This window comes from Hylobates moloch, unplaced genomic scaffold (assembly GCF_009828535.3).
Source record: "Hylobates moloch isolate HMO894 unplaced genomic scaffold, HMol_V3 SCAFFOLD_6, whole genome shotgun sequence".
NCBI classification, from domain to species: Eukaryota; Metazoa; Chordata; class Mammalia; order Primates; family Hylobatidae; genus Hylobates; species Hylobates moloch.
In genome coordinates this window covers 108,844,534-108,856,590 of record NW_026652281.1, presented here as the reverse complement: position 1 = coordinate 108,856,590, position 12,057 = coordinate 108,844,534, and the positions used below count along the sequence as shown (strand labels likewise).

At 42.0% G+C, this 12,057-nt stretch overlaps 1 protein-coding gene across 1 annotated transcript in view; it reads right to left on the bottom strand.

Moving 5' to 3' along the window:
- The window catches only part of HYDIN (HYDIN axonemal central pair apparatus protein), a 397,956-nt gene that overhangs the window by 313,964 nt on the left and 71,935 nt on the right, over positions 1-12,057 (bottom strand). The window contains exon 9 of the mRNA XM_032157850.2: positions 864-963. Coding sequence (XP_032013741.1) covers positions 864-963 — 100 coding nt within the window. The remainder of the gene's footprint in view (positions 1-863; positions 964-12,057) is intronic.

Genomic DNA, 12,057 nt, shown 5'->3' with positions numbered 1-12,057 from the left:
CAGGTTGCCATCCCACCTGTGCACCCTCCTGGTTGCTCTGGCCTCTGCCAGGCTGACTTCCCATCCCACTTGGAATTATTTTGGTAAAACTTAAAAAGAAAAAAATTAGTAACCAAATACTATAAAAGGAACAAAAAAGGAGATTGTGGGAATTTGTCACAAGCAACATTTTTACTGCTCTAAGAGCCATGGTCCCTGATATAGTTAGGTTTTTTGTCCCCACTCAAATCTCACCTTGAATTATAATCCCCATAATCCCCATAATTCCCACGTGTTAAGGGAAAGACTATGTGGAGGCAACTGAATCATGGGGGCAGTTTCCCCCTTGTTGTTTTTGTGGTAGTGAGTGAGTTCTCACAAGATCTGATAGTTTTATAAGGGGCTCTTTCCTCCTCTGCTCGGCACTTCTCCCTCCTGCTGCCTTGTGAATAAGATGCCTTGCTTCCTCTTTGCCTTTCACCATGATTGTAAGTTTCCTGAGGTCTCCCCAGTCGTGCTGAACTGTGTCAATTAAACCTCTTTCCTTTACCAATTACCCAGTCTCGGGCAGTTATTATTAGCAGTATGAAAATGGACTATTACAGTTTCCATTTCCTCCACATGACGCCACAATTGTAAAGCATTTTAAAGTTTGATCTGTTCTAGGAAGAAGTGAGAGGGGGCATAGCTTGGCTCCATAATTCCCCTAATCAATATAGTCAATATCATGCACCGCCCATGGCATGATCCCACATGCACATGTGCGTGTGCGCGCACACACACACACACACACACACACACACACACACACACACACTCAGGCACCACACTTTATGCTCTGGGCACCTGGTAACCTGAGTTTACCACCTGGAGGAGGTCACTACCTGAAATGTCACAGTAAATGGTCTGTTGATAGAGCTTGGCTTCTAGTGGGTTAAAGTACACGGTGATTTCAGCTGATGAGTTGGGCCAGACATCACCTTCCTGAAAAACATGAAAGAATCATTAAAAAACAATATGACAAAAGAAAGACACTGCTTTTAAGTGTTCTTACATTATAACTCCATGAAATTTTTTTTTCATAAAATTATATATGTTTAAGGTATACAACATGTTTTGATATATATTTGCATAGTGAAATGATTACTGCAGTCAAGGAAATTAACACAACTATCTCCTCATATAGTTAACTTGTGTGTGTGTGGTGAGAGCACCTGGTCTGTCTACTCTGTTACAAGTGCCCAACATATCATACATTATTATTAACTATAGTCACCATGCACTACATTAGGTCTCCAGAACTTATAACTACAAGTTTGTACCCTTTGACCAACATCTCCCCATTTCCCCCTCCAACCCCACCCTCTGATGCCTGGTAACCACCAGTCTCTTACCAAACTGTTTCTATGAGTTTGACCTTTTTTTTTTTTTAAGATTTCACACACATATAAGTGAGATCATGTGGTATTTGCCTTTCTGTCTCTGGCTTATTTCACTTAGCACAATGTCCTCCAGATTCATCCTTGTTGTCACAAGTGGCAGGAACTCCTTCTTAGAGTGAATAATATTCCATTGTATGTATACACTTCTTTTTTCATTCATCTGTCGCTGGACCTTAGGTTGCTTCCATAGCTTGGCCATTGTGAATAATGCTGCAATGAACATGGGGGTGCAGAGATCTCTTCGACATCCTGATTTCATTTCCTTTGGGGATATACCCAGATGAGGGATTGTGGGATCACATGACAGTTCTATTTTTGATTTTTTGAGGAATCTCTATACTGTTTTCCATAATGTCCATACCAATCTACATTCCCATCAACAGTGTACAAGGGTTCAATTCCAGGAAACTTAAAGGGAACATTTTTCTAATAAGTACAAGAAAGCATTCTTTCACCAGCAGATAGTAAATGTATACTTCTTGATAACTTATGAGGTGGTACAAGTTGGAAACAAACTTCAAAGATAACTTCAGTGAATTTATGAACATATAATGAGTTACTAAAGGAAACTAGGGTGTATAAGACATTTTAAAATGAAATGTATATTCAGTGACTATTCACTGTTTGCCCAACGTGTTCCCAGTACCAGGGCTTCAGAGAAGCAGAAAGGTGTGGGCCGTGACTGCAGGGAACTCATACCTTAGTGGGATAATAAACATATATACAAACATTTTACAGTGTATGAGGTAAGTGCTGTGTCTACATAAATACAGCCCAGAGGGGTCACAGAGGGAGAAGTACTTGACTTCCTTGGCGGAGGCACCACATTCTTAACTTTTGAGGTGACAGCATAAGGAAACACTCTCACTCTACAAAAACATAGCAATGGCCCAAGGTAGAATAATAGCTTGGTCAAACCCTGCTTCTACTCCAGTGTGGCATTTCTCCCTTTAATTGGAACTACCAAAAAGTCATAATCAGGAAACCAAGTTTTAAAATGGTAATGCAAAATGCAATGTATCAGAATCTCCTTGTTAGGTATATTTTGATTAATATTTTTAACTATGTAATCTGTGGCCTCTTCATTAGCTTCTCAAGGCTGTAAAAGGAGATGCTGATAGCACTTGCCTCAAAGGGGTTCCTAAGGTCTCACAAAGTCATGCAGGTCAAACACTTTGCCCCATGCTCAGTCAGAACTCAGTAAATAACTGACTACTATGATCGATGTTATTTTTGTGCTACTTAGAATGACTAAGATCAAAGTATTGAAAAGGGGAAAAGACATGTGTGTTTTTTGTGTGATTTTTGTAAATAGGGCCAAATGAGCATAAACAATCAACACATCCAGAAATCTATAAACAGTCCCGCCAGCTAAATAGAAAACTAAGGAAAGACAACTTGATAAATAATTAGGCTCCAGCTCCAGACAGTCCCTGGTGCATTCTCTATTTATTTGCAGTCTGGCTAGAAAGAACATACTTCTGGAATAAAGAATTTCAAAAAGAACAAAATGGTTTAAAAATGCAGATATCAAACAAGAGGGAGAAAATAAAAATCTAGAGCCCAGGGTTTATTTATTAACACAATCAGTCTGATCAGAATACTTTGCAGGCAGTGTCTTTCCTGACTTCAGAATGAGGGAGGCACAAGGGCTTAAGGGGGAGCAGAGAGGGCTGTAAATATTATGCAGGTATGATACCTCGGGCCATTGCTCTGTTTTTATAGAGTAAGAATGTTTCCTTATGCTGTCACCTCAAAAGTTAGAAACGTGGTGCCTCCACCAAGGAAGTCACGTACTTCTTCCTCTGTGACCCCTCTAGGCTGTATTTATATAGACACAGCACTTACCACATATACTGTAAAATGTTTGTATACATGTTTATTATCCCACTAAGGTATGAGTTCCCTGCAGTCACGGCCCACACCTTTCTGCTTCTCTGAAGCCCTGGTACTGGGAACACATTGGGCAGACAGTGAATAGTCACTCAATATACATTTTAAAATGTCGTATACATCCTAGTTTCCTTTAGATCTCACATCCCCAGATCAGCCTGTGAGAATGAAGGCTCCATGAGGGTAGCTGCCATTCTACCCCCACCCAAACCAGAGTAAGCCATCCCTGGTTTGGGTAGGGGCAGAACAGCAACTACCCTCAGGGAGGCTTCATTCTTCATGGCTCTTAGTAGGTGCTCAATAAATATTTGTTGAATCTGCAATATCTACTCAGTTTGCATGTTGTGTAGTCAGTAGCAGACACCTATTCATCCCTGCAACCTACTTCTACCATTTTCTCTTCATCCAGAACCTCAAAAGTCACACAACTGTAGAGCCAAAAAGAGACCTATGAGAGCATATGACGAACAGAGAAGTCCTGAGCACTTTGATGTATTTAGGCATTTCACTGTGGCACCTTTCCAAATCTTGAAATAAGTATCTGTTTTCTTCTGATAAATGATAAATACCTGGCCCCTTTTTATTGGTGGGGGTTTTAGTGATACGGAGTGTTAGAAACACTCATGGCTAGACTCGACTGGTGAGGCCAGGCAGATGAGGCAGCTCAGCCAATCAGTGGTGTATCAGTAGGTATCTCATCTCAGGACTACTGAAATCCTGGGCTTCTTACTCACCCATGACACAAACATATTCCTTTGGTGGGTTAATACTCTGCTCTGCTTGGGTAAACAGAATGGACACAGCTAACCTGCTTCTACACAAATGGAATGACCAAAGGGCCAGGGGCTATCTTAGATCCTGAGAGAACCCAGGCTAGAGAAGTCTCACCAGAATTGTAGGAAGTGGCCCCCACTGGAAATCACATAAGCTTAGTACATGTGGGCAAGTCAAGGGTCTTATGGTTTGAAGTGGACTGGGAATGCTTTCAAAAGTATGATCTCAGCAATTCAGGGTCCATGTGCAAAAGAAGGTAACACACTTCAGTTTCTCCCAGAACACTCTTGGACTGCCATCATCAAAGAGGTCTGATTAGCAGAACTGGAGGGATGGGAGTGAGTGGTGACAGACACACTCCAGAGAGGTGACCGGAATCTCTCCAGAGGAGGAAGCGTTGACATTCGGAAGCCATCAGTGAGAGATCATCTGATGTGGAGGCTCCTGTGAGATGGAGAAGCCTTTCTGCTTGGTGACAAGACCAGCGCAAAGAAATCTGAATCTACAGGGTTCAGACTGAGCAAATGGAGCTGTGGGCTCGGTGCTTACTTATTGTGGGCTGCAGCTGTCTTACTCTGCCTGCGACATCCACTTGTAACTTGCAGCCTTCACTGAGCCTGAAAGATAAAGGAAGGACAAACCCTATTTATTCTAAACTCCTCTCCTGGGCTTGGAGCGGGTACCGTGGATTAAGAGGGTTGTGTGTATCTGAAAACAGCGTGCTCGTTCGGTTTCCTCTCACAGAGGGATGTTTTCAATGTCATTTCATTTGAAGGAGTTAGGAACATGCAGGATATTTCTACTTTTCAGTTGGGATTTAAGTGAAAGAGAAAGAACTTCTATTTCCTCATAGCAAAAACTCAATATAGCATTTTCTATCAAATGGGAGAGCAAACCTCAGAAATAGGTAATAAGCCTCAACTTTAGACCCCACTTCCAGGTTCATGTCTTTGAAAGATTTCATATGACTTCTTTAACACTTCTGAAATTAAATTCCATGTCATTTATGTCTCTGAAAAAAAAAATCTTTCTTTATTACTCAATTCTAACATTTCTGAAAATCAAAACATCCAGAAATTTCCTTCTTGGCTCTGACATCAATATCCCTTCTTCCTAGTTCTATAAAACCTGCCTCATCACAAGGATCCGTGTCCCCCATTCTGCGAGCCTTCTACATGTGACCCCTCTCCCATGACTGCCCATTTTCCTGCTCCAAATGAGAGGTTGAATACATAGGATTGAATCTGTAAGTGGCTATGACCTTCTTTGTTGAAAAGAATTGTCAAAATGGCCTTCAGTTATATTGTAATTATCTTCCTTCTTGGTCTTAATGTTTTCCTTCAGATCCGCAATGAGTAAAGTAATTGCATTTTACTTATTAATAAAGTGACCTACTAGAAAAAAATCAACTTTAAATTTTCAAGCCTAAATCTAATTCCCACATTGTGATTTTTGCCCAAATTATTAAATATCTCTGGACATGGAACTTCATGCTTCCTTCTGGAACAAGAATAAACAACCAAGTGACTCGATGGCCACAGTTCTGAGACTTTCTGAAAGCTGTCTATGAACAAACAGCCACTGGTTTGTGATAGATGAAAAATATGATCATGAGAAAGGTGTCACTTAAAAATGTTCACCTTTTAAAAATTGTATCAGCAATACTTAAAGGGGATCTTTAAGAAAACTCCATTGAAAATCCTTAAACAAACATCTTTTTAAAAAATTGCCTTCCTTCCCCTCTATTACCCCTCTACCTCTTTTCCTTCGTTTCTCCTTTCCTTCCTCCTTCCTTCCTTCCTTGAAAGATTATTTCTTACAAATCTTGCCCCCCTCCCAAAAAAAACCAACGTGCAAGAACAGAGACTTATATACATATTTAATTTACCTGGTTTATCTAAAAAGTAGTTTACAATATGACTCAACTTTTACATTTATCAAATAAAATGGTTATGTTCTAGTTCCCAACTTACATTTAAAAGAATGATCCACGTTTGCCCACTCAAATGCTATGCTTTCCAATCATACTCTCTAATCTGACAAGACAAACGTATTTAACTACAAATCATAATATACGTAACCACCCACAGAGAGCTCATGTTCCGCACTGTTAAGTGCTTACACACATTAACTAGTTCAATCATTACCACCTTGTGAAGTATATTATTACTTTAAAGATGAGAAAATCAAGGAAAAAAGAAGTATCTTACCCAAAGCCAGACCAACAGTAAGTGGCAGAGCTAAGATTCTGTAATAATTTTTTCCCTGACTTCTCTAAACCCATTGCAATTATAAAAAGAGTCAGGCCTCACCTTCTTCACAATATCATAAAAAAGTCCAGAAGTTGAAAAATACTACAACTCAAGCAGGCTTCGTGAGATCTGGTGTTCCTGTCTGGTAAACATAGCACGGCACCCTGCATGCTTGTATCCTTCCAGTTACTTCTGGAAGGTGACTCATGGGAGGTTCCTTTGGATGACAAAGTCAACATTAGTACATTGCAGCTCTTGAGAAATGCATGGTGGATCTGTATCAAGCTATCCTGGTGTGGTGAAGATCAGGGTCCAGTCAGCTCACAGCAGCGGGGGTGAATAATGATGTCAAGAGTAACTGTAATAGGTGATGAATTCTACCATGTTTCACCCAAATGGAAATGTTCTTGACCACATAAACAAATATTTTCAGCTATCTTATAGTTTTCCTTAAAATATTAGAAAAATATCAACATAAAGAATTTCTCTTTGGAGATGAAAACATGCTCTAAAAGCCACATTTCTATCAAAGAATAAGAAAAAAGAACCACAGATTATAGAAGCTATAATCCGTTTCATTACCCACAATTGCTCATCTAGATCCTTCCAGATCGGTAAGAGAAATCATGGCTCTCTATAACGTCACCCAGGGCAAACAGCAGTTGTCTCAAGGAGCAACAGAAAAATAGACGGAAGCTAAAAAACTGAAGCCAAACTATCTTAGTTATCACTGACAGAAAAGTTCGAATTGACACATGACATGCAAAGAGATTTTTCTGCTTCATTATTTTCCTGAGACAAGAAACTATGAATCAAGTTAAGTTATGGTTCTCAAAATAATGACCATAAAAGTTTCTAAGAGAGGGCTCTAAGATTTCACCTTGTGTCAGAGGAAGCGTCACAAAAGGAGTATTCTATCTTGATCTCACCTCCAACCCAAATACAGTGAAAAGTGCACAGAGGTTCTATAGAGCGGAGGTAGTTGTGTGTGATGCTCATGCCTTTCTCTGGAGAGAACAGAACTGTGTCTTGTCTAGCAGGGAAGGTTGTTAGGTTATTTAAAGAGCCCCAAGGAACCATGCTGTTTCTAAGGCTTCCCCAGGCCTCCTGCCACCTATACTGGTTCTCCAATACAACAGCGAATGTACCAAACGATTGGAAAAAGTGTCGCTGAGCACAAGGATCGAAAGGATGATCCTGATAAACAAAGGCTGAGGAGTGGGAAAACCACACTGATGGAGAAGCTGTGACTTGTCAAGGACAGTTTGCTCTCAGCAGATTCCTGTCCTTCTTTCTCCTTTCTGGTTTCCATTTCCAAAGAGTCAGCTTCCACATGTTTGCAATGTGACTCAAGGCTATAATGGTAGGAGAACTGGAAGGAGTGTGTAGTGAAAAGCTGGGTCTTTCTTCTTTGCTAGCCATCTGGGCTTCCACCCAACCTGGTTCTGCTGAGCTCACATGCTATGCCCGCTTGGGAAAAATAAAGTAAACTAAATTTGAGCTGTGCTCTCAAAGTATGAATTGCTGGAACAGCACGTTTTCTGCAGGCTTAGATGACGACAAAGCATGGTTTACTATTATTTATATGGTAATAAAGAAATTATCAAGTTTCTCTCTCTTTTTAAGGCTTAGTTAAATTAAGCTTAAGCTTCCCTAGGGATACCAGATGAAGTTTTCTTTGATCGAGGAGACACTTGCTAACAGAAGCAGAAATGTTCCCCTGCTCGCTGATGTCCGTCAATCAGCTAGGAGCAGTTTAGGTAAATATCTTTAAATTCTCAGACCTTTCTTTTTGGGAAAATATCAAGGGTTCAGTATTCAGAAAATTGCTGCATCTTCAAAGCGTGACCTGAGCCAGCAGCATCAGGGTTCAGATACAAGGCCAGCAGCACATTTGTGCTGCCATTCCTCAAAGGACTCCTTGATGCCCATGGAAAGCAAAAGCTTAATTCTCTCCTTCTGCCCTATGATACTCTTGGCTTCTCAATTCTCAGGACTGTTTTTTTTATCTTTGAATCTCTCACTCTCAGGGTACCCAAGAGACCCAAGCAGAGAAAATAAAAGAATGAGACTGTCTACATTCTGTAAAGCCAGAGTCCATCCAATACAAATAGGATATTATATTTCTGAAAGTAGCCAATTCCACTTGATTTTCTGGAAGGCACAAAACATGCATAATAGAACTTCAGCTTTGCAGTTCTTTTCCAAAGGGGAAAAAACCCCATATGGAAGCCCGTGGCTAGAGAATGATCAGTATTCTACAGAACCCAGTACCTTCCCTAGGTAAGGAATAAATGGAAAAATTTAGGTTAATGAAAAACTTGACATAAACAATGATAACACACCCCATGCTTTAATGACTAGAAAAACAATTCTTCAGATGCTTCAACAATATAAATAAACTATCAAGTAAAGATTTTTAAAAATTCCTCCCAGCCCTCTATACTGGACTGTCTTCTGCCTGTCGTCACTCTGTGATATGGTTTGGCTGTGTGCCCACCCAAATCTCAACTTGAATTGTGCTCCCATAATTACCACATGTTGTGGGAGGGACCTGGTGGGAGATAATTGAATCACAGGGGTGGTTTCCCCCATACTGTTCTCATGGTAGTGAATAAGTCTCATGAGATCTGATGGTTTTATAATGGGGAACTCCTTTCACTTGGTCTCATTCTTTCTTGTCTGCCACCATGTAAGACATGCCTTTCGCCTTCTGCCATGATTATGAGGCCTCCCCAGCCACATGGAACTGTGAGTCCGTTAAACCTCTTTCCTTTATAAATTACCCAGTCTCAGATGTGTCTTTAACATTAGCGTGAGAACAGATTAATATTCTTTGGGTCATTACTCCCTTTCTCCACCAATGAACACCTCTGGGGTCTCTCAAAAAACAAACTGCCACCTCTGAGCCCTGGAGCAGCTACCAGCCTCCATCTGTTTGATCACAAGGAAGAGAGGGAAGCAAGCAGGCCTGGTACTGTGCAGTGACATCAATGCCCAGGATGCCCAAGACTAACTCCTCAAGGCTTGAGCAATGGACCCTACAGCCTTGTTAAATGGTGAGCATCATGAGAAGCTGACGGAAGGGATGCAACCAGTGGCCACATGGTTGGCAGGTGGTAAGACAGAGGAAGGACTTGCAGTTATAGAGTTTTGAGTCTGTCATTCTTATAGCATTGACTCAAACTGCTTTTCACATGATACTATTCACAAGATTTTATTTAAATTCAAACCAATCATCACCTCTTGGCAACTTAGGGACAGGGTCTAATCTCTTGATCTTGAATCTCCTTGCTTTAAATTGAAAGAGCCGGGGGTGGAGCCAAGATGGCCGAATAGGAACAGCTCCGGTCTCCAGCTCCCAGCCCCAGCGACACAGAAGACGGGTGATTTCTGCATTTCTGCTTGAGGTACCGGTTTCATCTCACTAGGGAGTGCCTAACAGTGGGTGCAGGACAGACGGTGAAGCGCACTGTGCGCGAGCCGAAGCAGGGCGAGGCATTGCCTCACTCGGGAAGCGCAAGGGGTCAGGGAGTTCCCTTTCCTAGTCAAAGAAAGGGGAAACAGACGGCACCTGGAATATCGGGTCAGTCCCATCCTAATACTGCGCTTTTCCAACGGGCCTGGAAAACGGCACACTAGGAGATTGTGTCCCGCACCTGGCTCGGAGGGTCCTATGCCCACAGAGTCTCGCTGATTGCTAGCACAGCAGTCTGAGATCAAGCTGCAAGGCGGCAGCGAGGCTGGGGGAGGGGCGCCCGCCATTGCCCAGGCTTGCTTAGGTAAACAAAGCAGCCAGGAAGCTCGAACTGGGTGGAGCCCACCACAGCTCAAGGAGGCCAGCCTGCCTCTGTAGGCTCCACCTCTGGGGGCAGGGCACAGACAAACAAAAACTCAGCAAGAACCTCCACAGACTTAAATGTCCCTGTCTGACTGACAGCTTTGAAGAGAGTAGTGGTTCTCCCAGCACGCACCTGGAGATCTGAGAACGGACAGACTGCCTCCTAAAGTGGGTCCCTCACCCCTGAGCAGCCTAACTGGGAGGCACCCCCCCAGTAGGGACAGACTGACACCTCATTCAACCGGGTACTCCTCTGAGACAAAACTTTCAGAGGAACTATCAGACAGCTGAATTTGTGGTCTCATGAAAATCCGCTGTTCTGCAGCCACCGCTGCTGAGACCCAGCCAAACAGGGTCTAGAGTGGACCTCTAGTAAACTCCAACAGACCTGCAGCTGAGGGTCCTGTCTGGTAGAAGGAAAACTAACAAACAGAAAGGACATCCACACCAAAAACCCATCTGTGCATCACCATCATCAAAGACAAAAAGTAGATAAAACCACAAAGATGGGGCAAAAACAGAGCAAAAAAACTGGAAACTCTAAAAAACAGAGCACCTCTCCTCCTCCAAAGGAACGCAGTTCCTCACCAGCAACGGAACAAAGATGGATGGAGGATGACTTTGATGAGTGGAGAGAAGAAGGCTTCAGATGATCAAACTACTCTGAGCTACGAGAGGAAATTCAAAACAATAGCAAAGAAGTTAAAAACTTTGAAAAAAAATTAGAAGAATGGATAACCAGAATAACCAATGGAGAGAAGGGCTTAAAGGAGCTGATGGAGCTGAAAGCCAAGTTTCGAGAACTACGCGAAGATTGCAGAAGCCTCAGTAGCAGATGCGATCAACTGGAAGAAAGGGTATCGCTGATGGAAGATGAAATGAATGAAATGAAGAGAGAAGGGAAGTTTAGAGAAAAAAGAATAAAAAGAAATGAACAAAGCCTCCGAGAAATTTGGGACTATGTGAAAAGACCAAACCTACGTCTGATTGGTGTACCTGAAAATGATGGGGAGAATGGAACCAAGTTGGAAAACACTCTGCAAGATATTATCCAGGAGAACTTCCCCAATCTAGCAAGGCAGGCCAGCATTCAGATTCAGGAAATACAGAGAACGCCACAAAGATACTCCTCGAGAAGGGCAACTCCAAGACACATAATTGTCAGATTCACCAAAGTTGAAATGAAGGAAAAAATGTTAAGGGCAGCCAGAGAGAAAGGTCGGGTAACCCACAAAGGGAAGCCCATCAGACTAACAGCTGATCTCTCAGCAGAAACTCTACAAGCCAGAAGAGAGTGGGGGCCGATATTCAACATTCTTAAAGAAAAGAATTTTCAACCCAGAATTTCCTATCCTGCCAAACTAAGCTTCATAAGTGAAGGAGAAATAAAATACTTTACAGACAAGCAAACGCTGAGTGATTTTGTCACCACCAGGCCTGCCCTAAAAGAGCTCCTGAAGGAAGCACTAAACATGGAAAGGAACAACCGGTACCAGCCACTGCAAAAACATGCCAAATTGTAAAGACCATCGAGGCTAGGAAGAAACTATAGCAACTAACGAGCAAAATAACCAACTAACATCATAATGACAGGATCAGATTCACACATAACAATATTAACGTTAAATGTAAATGGGCTAAATGCTCCAATCAAAAGACACAGACTGGCAAACTGGATAAGGAGTCAGGACCCATCAGTGTGCTGTATTCAGGAAACCCATCTCACGTGCAGAGACACACATAGACTCAAAATAAAGGGATGGAGGAAGATCTATCAAGCAACTGGAAAACAAAAAAAGGCAGGGGTTGCAATCCTAGTCTCTGATGAAATAGACTTTAAACCAACAAAGATCAAAAGAGACAAAGAAGGCCATTA